General features: G+C 39.7%; 3 protein-coding genes across 4 annotated transcripts; 1 reads left to right on the top strand and 2 right to left on the bottom strand.

Annotated features, from left to right (window-relative positions):
* Window positions 1-8,062: 8,062 nt before the first annotated feature.
* LOC111229130 (mitochondrial ubiquitin ligase activator of nfkb 1-A-like) lies at window positions 8,063-10,194 on the top strand. The gene is made up of 5 exons (XM_022755319.1): window positions 8,063-8,143; window positions 8,285-8,406; window positions 8,500-8,587; window positions 8,675-8,795; window positions 8,871-10,194. Exons 2-5 carry the CDS (start codon window positions 8,290-8,292, stop codon window positions 9,361-9,363), a joined length of 819 nt encoding a protein of 272 aa, XP_022611040.1. The 5' UTR covers window positions 8,063-8,143; window positions 8,285-8,289; the 3' UTR covers window positions 9,364-10,194.
* Window positions 10,195-10,229: 35 nt separating this feature from the next.
* eif2b5 (eukaryotic translation initiation factor 2B subunit epsilon) lies at window positions 10,230-16,289 on the bottom strand. The gene is made up of 16 exons (XM_022755318.1): window positions 16,095-16,289; window positions 15,715-15,839; window positions 15,436-15,621; window positions 15,163-15,340; window positions 14,993-15,073; window positions 14,835-14,912; window positions 14,438-14,750; window positions 14,203-14,348; window positions 12,956-13,097; window positions 12,769-12,870; window positions 12,573-12,674; window positions 11,676-11,766; window positions 11,465-11,588; window positions 11,246-11,371; window positions 10,958-11,068; window positions 10,230-10,612 (listed from the first exon to the last, which is right to left on the bottom strand). Exons 1-16 carry the CDS (start codon window positions 16,251-16,253, stop codon window positions 10,550-10,552), a joined length of 2,127 nt encoding a protein of 708 aa, XP_022611039.1. The 5' UTR covers window positions 16,254-16,289; the 3' UTR covers window positions 10,230-10,549.
* Window positions 16,290-17,229: 940 nt separating this feature from the next.
* On the bottom strand, window positions 17,230-21,052 carry LOC111228993 (crystallin J1A-like). Of its 2 annotated transcripts, none has more exons than XM_022755128.1 (10): window positions 20,879-21,052; window positions 20,305-20,371; window positions 19,906-20,082; window positions 19,335-19,433; window positions 19,162-19,254; window positions 18,908-19,064; window positions 18,302-18,417; window positions 17,929-18,006; window positions 17,622-17,761; window positions 17,230-17,532 (listed from the first exon to the last, which is right to left on the bottom strand). In XM_022755128.1, the coding sequence occupies exons 2-10, from the start codon at window positions 20,369-20,371 to the stop codon at window positions 17,434-17,436; spliced, it is 1,026 nt and encodes a 341-aa protein (XP_022610849.1). In that variant the 5' UTR covers window positions 20,879-21,052; the 3' UTR covers window positions 17,230-17,433. The 2 variants fall into 2 exon arrangements, with proteins under 2 accessions (XP_022610849.1, XP_022610850.1); XM_022755129.1 differs by lacking the exon at window positions 20,879-21,052 and adding an exon at window positions 20,700-20,826.
* Window positions 21,053-22,069: the final 1,017 nt, after the last annotated feature.

Here is a 22,069-nt window from a genome sequence, read left to right as displayed (position 1 = left end):
CCGCTTTTTACCGTTTAAACCCTTGAACTGAACCAGCAAGTAACCAATCAAACATCATCCATGGACGTCAGTGGAGTGAGAGCTTAAACACGTCGCACACAAAGAAGGAAACCACTTTGTTCACTTTGTATAGACTACTGTTTAATCATGAGAATTTTTTTTTTTTTTATCTTGTGGCTATTATGACACAGAAGTAACAAGAGTTACTTTATGGATTAAGGCTTAGCATAAGAAAGATAAGCAACATGAATACAATGCAGTATTAAAGATTAAACCACTGGTTCCCAGCTTCTGGAGGTTTTATATGAAGTTGTTACGTGTTCCACTTCTCAGGTGGAAAAAAGAAATTATATTATATTTATTATATATTTTTTATTTTTTTTTAACTTAATGAATCATCTCAGCATCAGATTTATTCTGTGTGTTTGGAGGGATCTTGGCTCATCGATCAGGAAACCGCTGCATTAAATTACCAACTGTATTTAAAGTAGTTTAAAACTACTTCATTTGATCAGCTACAATATTAAAATACTGATGCATCAGTGGTCAAATATAATATATAATTTTAGAATCACATATATCACTGGATAATAACTACAGTATTTTTTACTTAAGTAAGATTATTAATGCAAGATGACTTTCATCTTATAATTAAATAGGCTATTTTTAGCTTTTTACCTCTTCCTCCACTGTTACATTGACATGAGCACCGCAGCTGTGTTGAATTCCTTAACGACTGTCAGACATGTGAGAAATGAACCTGAAATAAATGTGCGGAAGGACAAGAGATCAAATGCTTCTGTATTTTAATCACACTTTGTAACCCATCTGTATAGTGGCCTAAGTTAAGGTTGTAAAAAGGCCTAACGTATGAAGTATTAGGTTAGATCTTACAATATAATAATCATCTAATACAATATTACAACAAAACTGAATCTGAATATTGCGATTAAGTTAAAAATCTCTGACACGGTCCCCCGACATAAAACACTGCACCTACAGTGATAACATCCACAAACCTACACCGATAAAAAATAATAGAGAATAACCAGGCTGCAACAATATGAAGCAAAAGAGGTGGATATGTGGGTTTCTCTGGTCCCTTCACTGACTCGGTGCGTTCTTGCGCTCTGAGTGAAGTGAATTGCTCCGCGCTTGAAATCCTCCCCCCTCCCCTCCCTCCCTCCCACTTTTTACCGTTTTACCTTGAACAACCAGCAAGTAACCAATCAAACATCATCCATGGACGTCAGTGGATGAGAGCTTAAACACGTCGCTACACAAAGAAGGAAACCACTTTGTTTCACTTTGTATAGACTACTGTTAATCATGAGAATTTTTTTTTTTTTTATCTTGTGGCCTATTATGACACAGAAGTACAGAGTTACTTTATGGATTAAGGCTTAGCATAAGAAAGATAAGCACATGAATACAATGCAGTATTAAAGATTAAACCACTGGTTCCCAGCTTCTGAGGTTTATATGAGTTGTTACGTGTTCCACTTCTCAGGTGGAAAAAATGAAATTATATTATATAATTATAACTATTTTTTATTTTTTTTTAACTTAATGAATCATCTCAGCATCAGATTTATTCTGTGTGTTTGGAGGGATCTTGGCTCATAGATCAGGAACCGCTGCATTAAATTACCAAACTGTATTTAAAGTAGTTTAAACTACTTCAATTTGATCAGCTACAATATTAAAATACTGATGCATCAGTGTCAAATATAATATATAATTTAGAATCACATATCACTGATAATACTACAGTATTTTTTACTTAAGTAAGATTATTAATGCAAAATGACTTTCACTTATAATTAAATAGGCTATTTTTAGCTTTTTACCTCTTCCTCCACTGTTACATGACTGAGCACCGCAGCTGTGTGAATCCTTAACGACTGTCAGACATGTGAGAAATGAACCTGAATAAATGTGCGGAAGGACAAGAGATCAAATGCTTCTGTATTAATAACACATTTGTAACCCATCTGTATAGTAGGCCTAAGTAAGGTTGTAAAACAGGCCTAACGTAGAAGTATTAGGTAGATCTTACAATATAATATCATCTAATACAATATTACAACAAACTGAATCTGAATATTGCGATTAAGTTAAAATCTCTGACACGGTCCCGACATAAAACACTGCACCTACAGTGATAACATCCACAAACTACACACTATAGGACCATTAAGACATTTATTTAATTTATGGGCTCAGACCTTATAGCAGGACATATAGACATTTGGATGAACTGTCGAGTTAACATGCCATAAAAATCTGGCTCCCAGCTTTGTTCCCAGATATGGAGCACAGCTGACACACGGCAGATAAGATAATGCTACTGTATGTTCCTCCGAGAGTGTTGCGCACGAACGCAACGCTCATCATTCAACAAAAACTACGTGGAAAGACGTGGAAAAAAATGTTCCTGCTCTCAGTTGAATCTCTGACAATGCAAGAGGAAAACACACAGCATGTGTTGTGTTTGTCTCCGGTCAGATGGTTGCCCTGTCATCACGCACCAAGAGATGAGGATTATGTCACTTTTTCTAACTTGATAACGATGCACAGAATCGGCCCTTTGTCTTCCTTGCATCGCCTCCTCCGGTGGAACCATGTTCTCCTACCGTGCGCTTTACCGGCCTGGTTTCAGTTATTTCAGCTCTATCAGTGGGTGACTCACCGAGGCTTATGAAAGCTTTAATGGATGTCAGAACAACCTTCCTCTGGGATGAAAGTCAAATGTTTGGGCTTCTCATGGAATTACAGGAGCGACAGAAAGCTCCTTTTCATTTTGAGTTCCTCGAGCTCATCCATTAACAGCTTTTTTGTGACAATGTTTTTAAAGGTTTCTGACTTCCCTACTTGTTGTTCTAATAATAGTCTGTAATATTGTATCACATAACATTTCAGAATGAGTTCATTTGTTAGCAATGTGCAAAGATGAATAGTACCTCTGTTGTGAAAGGTGTGATCATTGCAATCATCCATTAATGTTTACTACTCTCTCATACCAGTTGGCAGTGCTGTTTTATTGCCAGTGTCTCAAAATTAAGACCACATTTCCCATCAACCCCAGTCATAAAGATGATCTTTGCTCGTGAAGAGGATAAACATGTTGACATTATTTAAATTCACCGTCTTCCTGTTGCATCTTCTCGTTTCGTGCCATAAAGCACAACATCACACAACGTCTTCTGCTAAATCTTCACATGATGACATCTGATGCTAATCAAAAGCTACATGGGCTTCAGTTACTGACTGAAGCACTGATTGCTCAAAATTAATGTGGGAATTATTTATCGTCGGTAATTGCTGCATAAATTGCTCCCTTTCGCACACAAGCTGAAATATCACGCTGGCTCTTCACACGCAGCCTGTGGGGCTTCGTTTCATTGAGATGCTGATGTGAGAGTCTGAATTGAACCACAAGCTGTCAGTCGACGAATTTGATTGTTTTTAATAGAGGCAATGATGGTGATAATGGAGATGCATCAAACCCATCAAACCAACATGAAGATCAGAGAGTGAAATTAACTTCCCAGCAGGGAACCAATGTAAATCTGTTTAATGTTTGCACAGTGTCTGTGTGTGTTTGCTTTAATACCCTGATGAGATTGGCCATAAATCCTGATGACAGATCCAGATGAAACAATGAGATGAGGAATACTATCTAATTTTTTCAACTATGTCCTCTTTTCAGGAATTAAGAAAAGCAGCTCTGATTTTGTTTGTTAAAATGAAGTGTTTTTTGTTTTTGTCATGTGGGGGTTGAAGATGTTCTATAAACCATTTGAGTATTTTCTAATCCACGTCAACTGCATGAAAAGTTTGTACAGACATTCATGGTCCCCAGAGGTTGAACCGTAATGACGTAGGGATTCCCTGACTTCTTCTCTTTTGGTTTTAAGTGAAATGTCTCAATAACTATTGGATGAACTTCCATGAAATTTGGTGCAGACATTCATGTTCCTCTTAGGATGAACTGCAATAACTTTGACAATCTCTCAAGTTTTCACCTAGGCTTAGGTTTATGAAATACGCTGTGTTCATCTCATATTGGAGTTATCGTAAATACAACTTTCCAACTTGTAAATAATGTTGTCGAGCGACCTGATAGCCGAGTGGTCGGGGCGCATACCACATGGGTGCAAATGCTACACACAGGCAAGTTCCCGCTTCGACTCCCAGTTGGCCGGACTCATTGCTACATGTCATTCCCCTTCTCTCCTCACCTTGCACTATGCTGTCAATACAGGCATAAAAAGTGGCAAAAAAAAAAACAAATTAAAACAATACAAATAAAAGTAAATAGCGTTCACATCAACCTACAAGTCGTAATTACAACTGGGAAACTCTGAAAAGTCTATATCCAACTTGCACTGCCTGAAAACCAAACAAATATAGACGCCTCACATCAGCAAAACTCTCTCTCAATGTAATTAAACCTGCATTTAATGGCTATAGGGTGTTATACTGTCATTGCACAATATTTTAAACTTAACTTGATCACACAGGTGTCGTGATGACACTTGTTTTTCCATCTCTACCATCCATCACATATCAGCAAAAACACGGTTTAAATACCTGCAAAACTAATGACATTCCCATCAGCCTCAGCTTTTCTTTGTTTTCCATTAGCCAATGGTATCATGCTAACAGGCTAAACTAAGATGGTGAACATGTTAGTATTGTGAGCGTGTTAACATGCTGACATGTGACGTAAGGCCTCAGAGCTGCTGGCATGGCTGTAGACTCTTGTTAATGCACAGATTTGTAGGTGTCTGTTTCTTTAAATCTATCTAAGTGTAACTATGCAACATTTTAAGGAGAAATAAAACAATTTTCCTCGTACAAATAAAGGTTGTGTCACTGAGATAACATGGAAATCTCCTCTGGTGTTACAATAAATTGATCTTTCTGTCTGCCAGACCTCACATTTCTTTCAAGGCCACAAAGTCTCTTAATGTTGAGTACGTCTGACGCACTCAACATGAATGGCAGCGTTTTTATTCTCCGTGTATTATTATTGGACAATTACACCTACAGCTCCCTCTGCCAACCGTGCACCGCTCGCTGTCTTATACAGTAGGGAAATACTTTGGCGTGACCGTCCAGACTTGCTGCCTCGACGCAGTGTGTCTTTCATCCGTTCTCACTCATCAACAAGGGGAAGGGCCAAAAGGGTGTGTGCATCTTTAAAACAAATATGAGAGGAGGATTGTGGGACATTTTTTGCTGCTGAAATAAGAATAACATAACTATTCATTTTCAAAGAGGAGATTAAGGCAGATTTTTCATTTTGTCCTAATTTATTGTTCTGTTTTGGAACCATCCTCTTGCAAAGCCACTGCATTCCCACACAGATAAATCAGATCTGGTCCACAGCTGCTTTCCAGGCAGGTAAGTAAGTAGGTTAATTGTTTCCACACCTCCATACAGACACACAAGGCTGTCAGTGTTGTCAGTGTCATCAGAAATCATTTGTTCCATGCAGGTTTAAAGAGGCTGCACTAAGGTTATGTATGTTTTCAATAAAGAAAACATACACACAACATTTGCTGTCAGTGCGCAGTCAAGGACAGATGTACTGAAGAGGAGTGAAAGCAACACCTGAATCAGGACGAGCATGATACGTATAATGAGGGGGGAAAAAAAAGCAGTAAGGTTTTCTGTAGTCTCTCTTCTCTTTTCTCTCCTCTCCTGCAGTATCAGAGATGTCCTTGAGTATTCACTGCTATCTGAGTCAGCAGAGATTTACCTCACACTCATCTGTGTTCCCAGTTGTGCACGATACATTTTCAGTTTCAGCAACTCTATTCACAACCCGCAGAAAGTAAAGTGCACAAAGAACAGATGACGGCAGCAACCAAACGACAGGAAAATATATGACAGCACACGCATCAAAACATGCGTCACGGTCAAATGCTGTTTGCCAGTTAGTCAGCTTTTCAGTGCACAGAGAGAGGGAGAGAGAAGGAGAGAAAAAGGAAGCTGGTGAGGTTTGTGATTCTTTAGATTATGATATATGTTTGTCTTACGTCAGAGCAACTTTCAGTGAGAAACATAATCAGGATTCGATGCTGTAGAGGTGATCTGGATCTCTCCCCCGGGGTCTCAAAATAAATCTGAAAGGTCATGAAAATAAACATGAATAAATCATTCTGCTGTACAAAATTATTTTGCATGTTCTTTATATGTGACTTTTGTCCTGGATAGTCATTATGATATGTAAAGGTTTACTGCTCACAGCTCACAGACACATGCAACCTGCAGCGAGAAGGGGCTGCACCGTCTCCATAAATGTGGGATGAGTCAGCCTGCAAATCATCGCTGTCATGACTACATCATTTTGATTGGCAACGTTAATCAATATCACACCATGACCACGAGCAGTAAACCACTGTGACGTGCAGAGGACATTAAAGACATTACAGTCACAGTTGTACTACAGATCAGTGTTTTTAATTAGAAATGATACAGAGCAACACATACACGGAAGTGAGCTGTGACTGTTGAGACATGGTATGTACAGTAATGTTGGGCTAATACAAATAAACCTGACATGACACAACTTGTTTCATGTTTTTGTTTTTCTGCTGAGTGCTGTCATGTGGTCTGCAGTGGTTTTCCATTTTTTTAAAGCTGAAACTCAAGATAAATGGATATAAATATTTGCATGGGTGATGAGTTAGTGGAAAGTACTTTCTTTTTGTTTTTTTCTTTTTTTTTCTTTTTTTTTTTTTTACAATTTTGAGCTATTTTAAGGCTAAACTTGTTTATTTTTTGTTATATTATTATATCTTCACTACATCACAGGAAAATAGTCTAAATTTACAAAAAAAAACAGCTAAAGCAAATAGTTAGTTATCAGATTATGCTCTTTTAAACAAACATCAGTTTATAAAATATATTATGTTTTGTTACAGATTAAACAAATCAAATTAGCTCCAACTCAACCAATAGAAGTATCCCTGATATGTTCAAAATAAAGATCCATAGCTTCATATTGCTTGTGAAAAAATGAATGTTTAATTTCAAAAGAAACTCATTTCTTTCTATGTAATGAAGTGACTTCAGGCAATATTTGTTAAACATATTCAGTAGAATAAAATCCCCACAGGTGCAACAGCACACATCTGAGTCAGGCTGTGAATTTCAGATATAACTAGGTATTTATTGAGTAAGTATACATTTTAAATTAAGATGTATTCATATAAATTTTATTAATATAATTTATAACGTAATTAAATTGGGTAATCTCATTGGGATCAAAGCGGACCTAAAGCAGAAAGAAAGAAAAACAAATATAACTAGACAAACAAAAACACTTTTGAAAATTAAAATTATTTGTGGTCGTATCTTGGTTTTATGTTATTTTTAATTAATTAATCAATCAATTAACGTATTGCTTATAGTTATTCAACTCATTGGACGTAATATATTCATTACTATTGTCATTATTATCATTATTTAAATATTATTCCAGGTTGGGGGAGGAAAGGTTGGAGGTGAATATGGGATGGAGGAATCTTGGCACAGTCACAATCCTATTGAATCCCTATTGATACTTTCATTAAAGTTAATGTGGGAAAAGATCCACACAAAGAACACTGCTGCATAATGACTTCATTTACTTGTGCTGTGTTGAGTATATTTTGTTGTTAATGCTTTTGTTCTTTTACTTTTTATAGTAAAATTTTTAATTCAGGGCTTTTTCTTGTAATGGGATGTTTTTACAATGATTTTGGTCAATGGTGGTAAATTGCTACTTTAACTCTGTGTAAGTAAAATGATGTGAAAACTTCTTCCACCACAGGATTTAAGTGAGTGTGAGTTTAAAGAAAAAAACAAGTAGTTCAGGTAACCTGCTGGAACCAGGAACTGAAACTCAAGACAAGAAGTTTCATGTGTGAGTCCATGGCTATATCCATGTGTGTGCCATGTAATAACAGGACGCTGCTGCCGCCTAGTGGTCAAAGGGCTCAGAAGCAAAACGCTGCTTGTTTCCTATTGGCTGTTGGATCATGACGCAACGTGGGTAAACCAGGAAATGAAAGATTTAAAGCTTTTATTTTCGATTCACGGGACCAAACTACACATGAGTCACAGTTTCACCTGCTGGTTTTAACAGGTAAGTTTTGTCCCACTGTTTCGTCTGTCTTTTAGCTAATTATTCTTTAAAATCATACGACGTACTTCTGCACTGATAAGATAATGACTGTGTGCAGTGGTTTTGTTTGACTTACTGTACAGTAATGCTGCTGCTCCACAGACACAATGAGTGACCTTCCCGTAAACCCGCTGGTTTTGATCGGTGTCGGGTCCAGCTTTGCCTTGTCCGGCCTGTTTTATCATTTATACCAAGAGAAGAAGAAAGAGTTGACAAAGCTGAAGGCAAGAACATCAATGCTTAAGTCCCATAAACTACTATTACAGCTCTAGTTTTATAATCTTTTAAATTATTCCTCTCCATTTTTTTTTTCCCAGGAAATCCCCATTTTCAGACCAGACCAACAGCTGGTACGAGTCCTGAGAGCAACTCCCTACAAGCGGCTGCAGTATGTTGCTGTAGAAGGTACAAACTTGTCTAGGAAATGAACATTTTAGTGAATGCAGTCAGTTATGGAGCTAATTTTGAATTTTCCTTACTGTCTGTTTGAAGGTATGGTGCAGGCAGACGGGGAGCCCCTGGCCAGCAAGTTTGTCCCACGATGCTTTGGTGTGATTCAGAAGATAACCATGGAGGAACACTGGAAATACTGGAACAATCTCACCAGCACATGGTACATAAAAACACATCAGAAATCTCTTTTTATTCATCTACTAGTATATTAATAACAGTTTGATCCATTTTCCAGGAATTCTCGGATGATGAACAAGACAGAGACCAGCAACTCAGTCCCCTTCAGCCTGGTCAGCCCTGGAGCTTACATCACTGACTTATATGTGAAGGTGCATAACCCTCTGGAGGCCTCTGGGTGCTACCTGGAGAGGGTTTACCACAAATTAAAGCATGCTGAGGAGAGCTTGGGGAACATTGCGCTGCAGGTCATCGGTGGAGAGAAACCTGTGGCGATGGAGGAAGGCGAGGAGATGCTGCGGGTGGGGAGCACCATGACCGGGTTCGGGGAGGTGGTGCTGGAGGGAGGTCAGGTGATGAGGCTGCAGGCCCCACAGGACGGCCGCAAGTTCATCCTGGTGCCGTCGGACTACAGGAGCTTTATGGACAGACACGAGAGTTCAGCCAGCATGTGGAAGGCGCTGACCGCTCTCACTGGCCTCACGGGGGCTTCTCTTCTCGCTGGGGTCATTTACAACTTAGGTGGAAAAAAAGATGACAGATCAAAGTAGGAGGGTCCTGCGGGTTTCACCGCTGCAAAAGCTGCATCAGATGTTTCGTCCACTCAGCTTCCACAGCACAGTCCTGGTGTTCAGATCATTCAGGTGAAGGCATGTTTAGATTTAATTCTCTGCTGACTGGTATTTTCTTGTACGGTGCATGTGGGGGGGAAAAACAGAACAACACAAAAACAAACAGAAAAACATTTTACAAGACATGTTAACACAACTTAAAACATGATGACGTTTGTCCAAAACAGAAGAAACTTGCAACAATATTTCTTGTTTGCAAACCCAGATCAATCATGTGTTTTCTGTAACGTAAAATGTTGTTTTCTAGGTTTATTACTGTATTCTGTGAAATTATGTTGTTTGGTCCAGGGTTGTTTTGCCCCCTGGGGGCCACCGTACTAACAGGACCACTTCAGATATGTATGACCATCGTTTTCCTTCTGGTTTTGAGCTTGAGTCTTTTCTGATAAAAATGCCATTTTTGTAATGATTTTTTAAATAATTTTGTGTTATATCATGTCAAAAATGTAATCAGGCTTTTATTTTGATCTTTTGCTTTTACTTTTCTTTACAAGGCTTTGACTGTGAATCTGATCAGAGAAATAATTCTCAGTCCAAGATTCCAGTCAGTATTTAGACCAGATGGCTTGAAATCCATATTAACTGTGATTAAGTCAGTGTAGCTGCTTATTGTCTACCTCTTTGATGATTGTACTATGTTGTTCTATGACCTGGAGTCAGTGTTCAGTTTATAACTTAAAAAAAGGGCACAATACACTGCTGTAACCAATATTTTTCAAAGGTGGTGGTTTTAGTCTTGTATGAAATAATAATAAAACCGCTTTTCAAACCTTGTATCAGCTGTTTTATTTTGAGTGAGATGTTTTATGTTGTTGACAAAAAAGTGAGACAAATGGTACTTATTAAATGGTACATATCTTCAAGCAGTCTGAGAGTCTTTCTGCTTTATTTGGAAAGTGACATTCGCAGCATACGGCCCTTATATGACGTGGCATTATGAGTTACAAATGTATTGTATGTCAGTTTCAACTGCACAGAGCAGATCCCGACACCAGGGGCAGAAAGCTGCTGTAGAGGGTAAAACAAACAGCTTGAATCCCCTTTACCAACACAGCAGTTTTCAAGTTTTACAGAATCCTCTTTGTCCTCTCTCAAGTGTTCCTCATTATTCGCCGTCCTCCTCTGAAGACTCCTCGGCCTCCTCCAGCCACTGGATGAACTTCTGAAGCTGTTGGTGAGAAACAGACACAAACAGAACTGTCACAAAGTCTGCATCACTGAAACACCATGAGGAGTGGTGACGGAGAGAAGGGGAGGGAGCTACAGCAAAGTCTATGTGAACAACTGCAGCTACTGTGATTTTAAAGGAATGTTTACAGATGCTTATGGCTCACGTATGGAGAATTAAACATTATTAAAATCATATATTAATTAATCAATGATTAATTAAAAAATACACAATTCAGGTTGTGATAATGTCCCGTTTTTACACAGATTTCTTACCACATCATCCAGACTTCAACCCTTTACTGTATAATTGTGTCTCGTGTGAGCCAGTTAACCCTGTACCTACCCCCTGGTTCTTGCGGAGCTGTCTGCTCTTGTCGGTGGTGGCCCCCTGGGAGAACCAGCGCAGTATCATCTCCTCCTCCAGGATCTCCAGCTGGTACATGTTCATCAGGACCTGAAAGAAAAAACACACAAGCATCTTCAGCACCAGGGTTGATAAATGCAGAGTAAACTGCAGAATGACGTGGTTGGTTCTGTCTGATGACCAACATCTTTTCTTGTAAGGTGAGTTTGATCTTTCCAGGAGTCAGCAGGTTACTGACTGTACATGGCGGTGGTGATTGGCCCTTACCTTGACCATGGCAGGCCAGTGGCTCTCCTGCTCCAGGAAGTGCTCCTCAAAGGCAGACAGGCAGTCCAGATGGTCCTGCGCTCTCTTCACGTAGTTCTTAAACACCGGTGACCATTTCTTCAATAACTGAGAGGACAAATGAGGACAATTCAGGATATTTACTTCTATCATAACTACAGTTTAATGAATGTACTGGGGAAAAAAAAAAGTAAGTAGTACCGGCAGGAGCACAGCAACGTATTGTGATGCGGTGAGCTGAGGACCCTGCTGCTGAAAAGGGTACTCCAGAACAACTCTGGTTAAGATCTGCATCACCTCCTTCAGAGTGATGTTGTAGGCGTATCTGGAGAGAAAAGTGTGCCAAACTGAATGTGCAATAATCTGTGACAGACAGCAATAGAACTGAAATTAATTAGAAGTTGTTCCTTACTTGAGAGAGTTAATCTCCAGTACCAGATTGTCACAGCCGATGTTTTCCTCCAAGCCTCTCTGCAGAGTCCCCAGCACCTCCATCTGGAAGACTAAACATGAACAGACCAAAGAACAAGAGTCAGACAGCAGGAAGTCTCCACCCAACACACAAAAGGACGGCAACAGTTATTGCTAATCATCTTCTTGTAAAGAGCTGATTTTAAAAAGCACTTTCTTTTGCCACTAATATAGAAACCAACTGTGATGCTTAACTGTGATACCTGTTTTATAGGTTTGTCATTTCCATTTTTCATAGAACGTGTCATAGGGGAACTATGTAATCTGTTAACAATTACAGGTAAAAAAAGAGACAAAATTTAGTAACTTGTCTTGAGTTCAAAACCAATTGTTAATTTCCAGAGGAAAGACCTATTTAAACCTCAGTAAATATCCATTTAATATTCATTTACTACAGCAAACTGTAGTTGATCAGTTTAGGGAAGAGTCCCAGGAAACTATATTAAATTGCACTAATCATGTAATACACTGAGAGTGAAGCGCTGCTACAACAATAAGTGGATCAATAGAGTAATTTGCTGCTTTGTGGTTTTGTATCACTGGGTGTAGGACTGTTGGTCAGACAAAACAAGCAATCTGAATACATCACATTAGGCTCAGGGAAATTGACAAGAGCAATTTTCCCCATGTTTCGGAGTTACTTAGACAAAAATACTGAATATAATCATTACTTTCAGACCGAAATGATTAAATTCTGCTTCATAATATTTCTCATTTGGAAACACTGAGGCAGCGAGCGGCTCAGTCCCTGATCTTGTTGGTATTTTGGTCTCTGGACACTAGGGGGCAGCCATGTGGTTCCACAGGCAGGTGAGTCAAACATCTCGACCCCGCTCACCTTTAACATCGTCCATCTCGGGGGAGGGGATCACTGGATCGTCTGGACCATCGGGCTCACTGTCCTCACTTTCGCTCTCAGGATCAGGGTTCAACACCAAACCTAGCGAACAAGAAACAAATGGTCAGGCTGCTGGGACGCGGAGTAAAGCATCATGGGAAATGCCATTTTCACAAACTCGAGGATGATGTCCTACCCCAGAGACACTGCGACAGCTCCTCATCCTCTGTATCGTCCAGGCTGCTGGCCTTCCAGATGTAGCCCTGCCCCTCTGCTCCGACCTCTGCTGGGTTGAAAACTGAAGGACAGAAGAAAATACACGATGAGCCGCAACAAGAAACATTTAAGCCGTTTAACAACTTATGAATTTTTACAATACACACCTTTCTGTTTGGTTTTGTCTTTACTTTGACCAATCTCGGCATCATCACTAAGGAATTCATCATCATCCTCTTCCTCCTCCTCTGGGTGGTGCATGGACACCACTGTGCCCTCTGGTAGAGAGGTGTTTGGTCCAATCACCACCTGGAAAACAGTTCACAGGCAAATCAAAATCCAGAGATCCTGCAAATTTTACTTTATGATATTTGGTGCCAATATTGAAGATCAGATGGTGGGAAATCATCTTGGACAACAGGATGGACAGACATTTACAAAGAGAAATACAGGGGCCATATCCACAACGTTTCTTATCTTACCACCAGGCATTTAAAATAGCCAAGTGCTCCCTCAAATAATTTATGTCACTGTCCTATTTCACCATCTACACTGGGTAGTGGAGCGATGGCCATAAAACTGTAGTTTACTTACTTACTTGCATATTTAGTCAGTATAGCTCGTCGTTATCTAATGGAAACAGTTGGACATGGATCTGATAAACACATTTGTGGTTTGATGAAAACTTCTGCAGAAAAAAACATCTGAGATATTCTAAAAGCAGAGAGGCACAAACCCGGATCTCCAGTGTTACTGTTTCAATTTGTTGCTGAAGTAACTGAATCCATTAGTAGCTCCGCCATCATTAAAATACCCTCACAATTTAGCTGATACATGCAAACTGCCAGCAGTCACCTGACTGAGAGTAGGTCTTTCTGAGGAGTCCTCTGGCTCTAAACCGCTCACACACTTAGCAACCAGCTCTGTTGATAAATCACATTGTGAAATACTTGGAGACCCAAAAACAAATGATTCTCTTTCTTGTTGAGAGTTACATGGGGAGATCAATAGCACTCTCGTTAGCTCTAGCTTACCAGCTCCCCCTACCAGCACCTGTACAGCTCATTAATTAACAGCTTCATGTTATAGTATCACTGGGAGTTAGGGCATGGTAAACTTTTGGCCAGGTCTCAGCTAGTTGCAGAAAAACCAGTCTGACATGACATGATCTGAGACAACCAAACAACAACATATTATCAAGAAAAAGCAGCACTAATCTCCAGATCTACTGCCAAAACCTTAACAGTTCTACCATGTGCAGCCCTGAAAATGTTGGTCAATCAGATATGCATGAGGTTTGAAGATGCCAACATGTAAAGTTGCCTGGTGCAGCTTCAACATGCAGAGCCGTTCTGCAACCTCACTGACACAACACACTCATTCACATTCAGGAATAAATGATGACAATACTTACATTATATGCCAGGACACACTGTTTATTAAGCCTCACACCCTCTTTGACATCAGCCTTGTCACAGACCACAGACTGGCTGATCACCACGTTACTGGCAATGTGAACATTATTCCAGATGTACGCATGGTTCAGGATTACATTGTCACCTGTTGCAATAAAATGAGAGGAATGTTAATCACACCTACTTTCAAACACACACTTCCGCTTTTTAACAGTGCCACGCCAGCGAACTCACCTATAGTGCAATTGTTCCCGATGACACTGTTAGAAATGTGACAGTTTGCACCGATGCTGGTGTCACAGCCGATGAGAACGTTCTCCTCCATCTGGCTGCCGTGGCCCAGGCTGACTCCGGACCCTCGGTAGACATTGTGGCGGGAGTACGTGCAGCTCCGTCCCTCCTGGTCTGTGAAGTTAGCCTCGGGGGTGAGGGGGTAGACCCACCGTCGCACAAGGTCCGAAGACACCGAATCATACATGAGCAGGTTAGACACTCTGACACCGTAACCATCCTTGGTGACGTGCATGTGTATCTGGTTTCCCAGGATCTAAAGAAAGAAAATAAATTGTGACCCGAGTTGTCTTAAATAGCATCACAAATGCCCAATACTTTAAGTATGGCTGTGTAATACCTCTTCATTGACCAAGATCCCTCTGACAAAGTCATTTCTAGTTTGGTAATCAAAATTGTCGGTGAAGAGTTCAGCAACCTGAAAAATGAGGAGACGCCAATGTTACCACAGACAACAAAAATGAATTTAACACTTCCTCTGTCTGTTTCACAACTGACCTGTGGGGAGCAGACACTGATGTGGCAGTCAAGGAGGTCATGTCTGATTTCAAACTCATCACTTCCACTGTGGAAAATGTTCTGCAAAACACAAACAGGAGCAGCTGTCATTCATCAGTCCAAGGCCAAATTACATTATGTGATACACTAGCACTGAAACTCTCTGTTACCATGGGAAACTGCAACTTCTTCAGCCCTTGTGTCTTATGGTAGTGTAAAATCCGCTGGCTCTTGCTGTCCATAGCAACAATGACGTCATCTTCCTCACAGCGAGACCTGTGACCTGGTGATGATTCCTTAAAGATCATCGTCATCACTGAGATGTTCTTGTCCATCTTTCGACGATGCCTGTGTGCGAGACAAATATTTTGGATTACAGCAAAGCAGCCTTGTGGATCACAATCATTATCATTTCTGCTGACTATATAAGCAGAGTGTCTTACCTGTGCTCTTGCAGTGCCTGGCTGATATCAACATTCGATATCACATCTCCATAAACCAACACAAAGTCTGAGCGGACAAGGTTCTTCGCATCAACATCCCTGAGCACATCCCCCAGTGAGCGGTACAGTTCTGAGGTGATGATGTGGACTACGTTCGGTGAGGTGGGCCGACACCACTTTGACTTTCTGTCAGACACAAGAGTCAGGGGGGGTCAAAATCTGTCATTGACACCAATGTGCTGAAAAGAAGCTCCTCACACTGTATTAGGGGAAACTTACAGTAAGTGGTCCTTGATCTTACTCGCCATCCAGCAGCAGAAGACAAATGTTTCCTGGACCCCAGTGGATGTGAGGAACTCCAGGGTGTAGTCGATCATGGCAACATTACCCAGCGGCAGCAAAGCCTTCATCAGTGAGAATGTGACAGATGACGTTAGCGGTCTGAGTAAAGTAACTGTAACATGATGGAGCTGCATGAAAACAGCTCCACAAGCATTATTAAACAAAAACAACACAACAGCTTAGTCAATGGTTTTAATTTTGAATATTCAGCTGTATTAAAGTGGTTTCATCAGTGTCCGTACAGCTCTGTCACTGTTTACAGCATGGACAGAAGTTAGCTACCATTAGCATCCCAGTTAGCTTAGCTCGCTGCCTACCCGCGGCTGGTCTTTGGTCACCGGGAAAAACCTCCGGTTGAAGCTGTCAGCGACTAAAACTGCCTGCAGCGGCTGCTCCTCTTCCTCCTGTTCACCTGCACCCTTTCTACCTGAAAGACCAGGACCCGGGCGACTCTGTTTTCCTCCTTTACCGGCCATGTTTCTGTCTGACTCCACAACTGCTACCCAACTCTGTCGTCAGGTACAACTACGGTGGCCGTGGTGGACAATCTTCTTGTCGTAGTTGCATTGTACCTAGTGTTCGCGCATGGGGTGTCATACACGAATTTATTCAATGAATCTATAAACGAACATTCATCAAAAACTATCTATGAATACTGTCTATGTGCTGATGTTGTGGTTGCCCAAGCAAAGCTGTATTAATAACAGGCCTCAGGCTTCAGCTTCACTGTGTGGCAATTTGTTTGTGCTTATTAAATTGATCTCTAAATATGAGAATGTGCATCACTAAGGTACATATGATAAAGAGATAAGGGCAGGCTTCAAAATTAAATTTGCATCAACATTGAATTTAATAAGCATTATTAATTTGGTAGCTATTAAGTTTGTACGGTGTCTATTCCTAAATAAATTAATATTTAATCAAATAACCACAAATTCACTGACACAGCAAACTTGGGACAGGACTTAAAGGCATCAGAATACCTACACAATGCAAAGCGAGTGGGAGGAACAAGGTGTTTACAGGGGCTCAAAACTCAAATTGCCCTGGTGTGCATTTCTCCTTTATTAAAGAAAAAAGAAAGACCATTAAAAAAAAATACATCTTAATGCATCTTACTCAGAAGTTACTTTTTGTAACTGAGAACAGTGTTGGATGTGAGCTTCCTCATTCTAAAAAGAAAAAAAATACAATTAAATACTATGTGCACACGATAAAAGAAAGAAAGATAACTCGTATTTAATAGCTTGTGTCTGCGTCCTGAAGTGTATGGGCAGCAGATACATTTTTTACTCTCAGATGGATGTGATGTCAAATATATCATTATATACTTATATACTTATATACTGTCAGCAAAAACATAAAGGAGAAATCTCTCTTTACCATCACTGGTTGACACACAGTGCATACATTCAGCCCCACTGAACACTGGACAAAAGGTTCTCCATAACGTATTTTTAGAATTACTTTATTGTAGATAAACTTGTGCCAGTACATCTGAACCAACATGTTTAACTTCAACAGAGACAAAAACATCTGGCTCCTGCCGTTCGACAGTTTAGACAAGAACCTTCATTCATTGTTCTGTGAAAGCTCAACAGCTTTTCATGATGCTCTTAGCCACCTTAGATAGTAAACACACTCACTGCCAGGAAACTATTGGTGGTGTTTGGTTATCTTCTTGGCATGTGCCAACACTGAGTCGTATCGCAGGGTTTTGGTCATCCAGGAAGATGGAATCCCCTCCAGTCCAGTCTGGGAGAATTAAAATGTCATATTTTAGAAACCATCATATATATACAATACTGGCATACTGTTCAATATAAGAAGAGTAAGAGTAGCACCTGTGCCCCAAGACATGCCCCAATGAAGGATCCTCGACTGCAGGTGCATCCCCCGCAGCTCATGGTATCTCTGACAGCCTGCTCATACTGCTTTGCTGTCAGGACTCCATGCAGCGCTGCTTGGAACGCACCTGGCAAACCTGAAAGACGCAGAGCCAGTATATAATTGTCTTGTAAAACACAGTCACCCGAGTTACAGGTAGTACTAGATTACTGATGTTTGCTGATTAGTATGACATGTATGTATGTATGTATGAAAAGTATGACTTAATAATGAAAGAGGTTAAAACAAGCTTGGTGAGGATACCTCAGGTGTTTGGAAACACAGTGGGGATTAGCTCCCGAGGAGTCCTGGAGAGATTCTCCTTTACTTGGTGAATGTGCCCTGAAAACAGGCATAAAAGAAAAAAAAGTAAATATCATTATTATTATTATTATTATTATTATTATTATTATTATTATATTAAACATACATTTTTGCAAGTTCCTTTGACTTCAGAGTAATTTAGAAAACTGACCATGTTAAAATATGCTTTAATCATTACACACATTGTAACTATTTAGTATAATAAATGAGAAATGAGGAAGGAAGAAAATGGGGAAGGGTAAATCCTTTAATCCCGTGACTCAGTCCCATGATTGTAACGTATTGAAGCCACAGTGCTGCAGGCCTCACATACCGACGACTGCTTTGTCCAGGTCCTGCGGCTGTTTTCTGTTGTTGTCACTGAGCTGATCGAGCACTGCGTCCAAGGCTTTAGGGTCAGGACCATTCAGGATGAAATGCTCCAGGAACCTGGGAAATAAATCAATTTTACAATCTATAATATCTTTTCATTTCAGTGTGGCCCCCAGCTGCACTTAATACTTGGTTTTGTTCTCTGTATGTTTTTCTAATTAATTCAATAATTATATTTGCTGCACAGATACCGGTGCTTGAGGATTCCTGCTGTAAAGTATCTTAAAATTACAACCTCCACTTACCAATGAACAAACTGACACCTACAAGATTTACTTAGCCGAATGTGAAATACTGTTCCCATGAAGCAGCGAATGTCATTTCAGTGAAATACATCAATGTTTCTTAGCACAGAACATTAGGAATCATACACGCAGCTGCAAGATACAATGTTCTACCCACCTGGGTGGATTTGCAAGTAAAAGAGTAGTTTTTTTATTATTCAAATCCCAGATTTGTAAGTGAACTGTTCCTATAATCACCAGTGGTTCAGTTAAGGGAAAATATAACATTTTAATGAATCTGTGTATTAGAGAAACACACTGACCTTGCTGCTGCCAGAGTTTCTGCCACACATGCGTCGTTGTTCTGGGTGACACGAGTGGCCTGCTCAACCTTCTCCAGCATGTCAGGCTTTCCTGCATAAAAAGCCACTACAGGAGCCAGTTTGGCTATTCCATCGATCTGACAGTCGTTCTCACATCCTGTGGCAAATACAACAACAACAACAACATTGTTTCTCTTCACAATGCCAGAGTTACATGACATTGTTGTAACAGTGAATCAGTACCGGGCCTTTACCTGTCTCCTCTTTGCCTGCGTCCACATTCTTCAGGAAGCCCTTTAAACATGCATGTCTCCATGGTCCCTCGATGGGCAGCTGCGGTCTTGGCCCTGTTATACACAGAAGTACAACACCCACCAGCAAAGTGAATTTATTCTTCATCAAAAAACATACTGGATAGCTTTCTTACCTCCTCTCTCTCTGTAAGGATCGTTGATAGGCGTGTCATACTCTGATCCAGGACCGAAGAATTTCAGCGTGCGCTGCTTCAGATCCTCCACATTTAGACCTGGTCAGAGAGGTCAGACAACTTAGACGAAGGCAAGCCTGCAACTCAAACTGTGAGGACATTTAATCATAATAATTTGTAGGAACCGACAGAGGGTTTAGAGCTTAAAGAGTGTGGCCAGATATATAGTTTGCTTTGTTGTTATATTCGCACCAGAGACAATCAAAACCAGCCTGCACCTGACATGACACTGTGGTCAAACACTACAATAAAATACTTTTTTGTAAAAAATTAATTTGATAAATTAATATTTCAGTTGTGCGCTGTAATTTTTTTGTTTCCCGTCTTTCATTCCAATATTTTTATGTGGGTTTTAGAGCAACATAATAATCCCCAGTGCTGTTTCAAAGGCTTTTCACGAGGTGAAAACAGAGGAAATCTTTGCGTTTTTGTTTTTTTTTTACACAAATGTGTTCAAAATTGAGGATATTTTATGATATTTTGTGTCGATAAGATGAAGAAGCAAGCCTACCTCCACATTCAGACAGGGACTCCAGCAGAACATACGCCTGGTCTCCATAGCAGCTCTGCTGGCCCGTCTGCCTCCTGTAGAACGGGTTGGCGGACTCAGAGCGGAACTCGGGGTTTGGATCCTGAGCCAGAATCCCCTGCAGCTTCTGGAGGTCATACACCCAGTGGAGGGGCTGCGCTGCAGGGTCAAATCATAAAGGTCAGTTTAATTCTGAACAACACCAGAACAATAGAAAACAAGATCAGAAAAATAGAACCTGAGCTGAAAAGTGAAAATTATGATTTATGAGATTTAGGGGGTATTTTATATCAAGGGTAAGAGAAGAAAACGCATTTCCACTTTAAGGCATTTACTGACAGCATAGGATATGATATACATACAGACTTTTATTATTATTACCTGCTGCATCTGCAACAGCTGATCCAACAATGGCTCCCATTGCTCTGTTAGCCAGAGCAGAGGCCATCTGTGGAAACATAAACATTATTATTGAAGTTTAGAAGGACAGTTTTAATTTCAGTAAAGAAAATAATTAGGGCAGAAATGAAGAGTCAAATAATAGATTTAAAATAAAAAAATCATTAACAACTTGATGATGGAGTCATTGATTAAGTCAGTTTCTTGCTGTGTATCTGTTTTTTACATGAACGAGACACTCGCAGGTGTCACCGTGAGCTCGTGGAAACTGTCGTGACCACTTTTCACCATTTTATGACACTTAAAAGACTTAATGATTACTTAATGCACTGATCGATATGATTTATCCTGAATCAGTTGACAGTATCAGTATCTACCTTTAGTACGGTGTGACTTAAAGACGGTAAATGCTTTTCTTTCTTCGAGTTGTTGCTACAACAGTTACCTGAGCTCAGAAGCAGGCGCGGAGTTTGCTTTACTTTTAAACATTGTAGGCTGTTAGCTAATGTAAGCTAGTTATTAGACATAAACATTAACTGACAGTGAGACGTCCTACCTTCGACTCCGTTTAATGTATATGTACAAACTACCACTGAAACCAGGTCGTACTACAGTTTGTCTCCCCTGCCGGCGCTTCCTGTAGATGAACAATGTCGATGTCACACATCCATTAATTAAATACAATCTGTGTTTTGTCCCAACGCCATGTTATGAAAGTGTTTCCTCATTAGCACCGCCCACAGGGAAGCAATAAAATAACCCCGCCCCCCTGTGGTCACCAACTGAACACACTGAACAACGAGTGAAGCAAGAGTCTGTCGGTTTACTTCTAAAAATGAATGTCCTGTCAATATAACATTGTGGCATATAAAATAATATAATATCTAAATATAATATAATGAAATATAATATAATATCATATAATATAATATCTAAATATAATATAATATAATATAATGTAATATAATATAATAAATTTCAAAAGCTACATAGGCAAATATAAAATATCCAAAACATTGAAATAGAACAAATGACAATGAAATAAAATTGATATACAAATGACATAAATAAATAAATATGAAATAAATACAAAACTAGTGTGTATAAATGTGTGTGCATAACTGACCAGTATCAAACCCATGTATGTCAATCTTTAACAATTAAAATTTCATTAAGTTTCCAGCAGCTACACTGATTATAACATAATCAATTAGAGAGTGTCATCTGCTGACAAAGAGAGGTCACTGCAGCAGATATAAGTGATTGAAACTGAATGAGTTCCCTCACACGGACAAATCATTATATAGAAGCTGTCCAAGCTGGGGAACAATAGTCTGTATGGGGGGGGGGTAAGGAGAAATTAAGTGAACTGATAGTCATTAGTGTCTCTGCTGCCCATCACAAGTTATTGGACACAGTTTACGCTCCATTAGTTTGAGAAATATGGCATAGGAAGCTGCAGATCCAAAGTTCGCCGGTTTGGTTCCTGACTGGAACATGTTGCTACCCAAAATTACCAAGCATTGTAAATCTATCAAATATCACTTAAGTGATACAAATTGGATGGGGACTTCTTGTGAATGCCATACAGCCAAATTGCAGTTCATTGTGTTGTTTAGTGTTTACATAATTTCAAAATTTTATTATTAATAATGAAATAATAAACTTTATATAGCAATGTAAGAAATATTTGTAAAAATCACCAAAACTAGACACATACGTTTTGCATTTACTTTTGGCTAGAATA

This window comes from Seriola dumerili, unplaced genomic scaffold, assembly GCF_002260705.1.
Source record: "Seriola dumerili isolate Sdu_G_001 unplaced genomic scaffold, Sdu_1.0 BDQW01000226.1, whole genome shotgun sequence".
Classification (NCBI taxonomy): domain Eukaryota; kingdom Metazoa; phylum Chordata; class Actinopteri; order Carangiformes; family Carangidae; genus Seriola; species Seriola dumerili.
The sequence above is the reverse complement of the archived record's forward strand: the minus strand, read 5'-3'. Positions and strand labels throughout refer to the sequence as shown.

What these genes read in the sequence shown, in the direction of transcription:
- LOC111229130 (XM_022755319.1), top strand. Translation starts at nt 8,290, where the DNA reads ATGAGTGACCTTCCCGTAAACCCGCTGGTTTTGATCGGTGTCGGGTCC. An exon ending in AAGAGTTGACAAAGCTGAAG is followed by an intron (nt 8,407 to 8,499) that starts GCAAGAACATCA and finishes TTTTTTTCCCAG; the next exon opens with GAAATCCCCATTTTCAGACC. An exon ending in GCAGTATGTTGCTGTAGAAG is followed by an intron (nt 8,588 to 8,674) that starts GTACAAACTTGT and finishes GTCTGTTTGAAG; the next exon opens with GTATGGTGCAGGCAGACGGG.
- eif2b5 (XM_022755318.1), bottom strand. Translation starts at nt 16,253, where the DNA reads ATGGCCGGTAAAGGAGGAAAACAGAGTCGCCCGGGTCCTGGTCTTTCA. An exon ending in GCTGTCGCAGTGTCTCTGGG is followed by an intron (nt 12,675 to 12,768) that starts GTAGGACATCAT and finishes CTTGTTCGCTAG; the next exon opens with GTTTGGTGTTGAACCCTGAT. An exon ending in ACGTTGCTGTGCTCCTGCCG is followed by an intron (nt 11,372 to 11,464) that starts GTACTACTTACT and finishes TTGTCCTCTCAG; the next exon opens with TTATTGAAGAAATGGTCACC.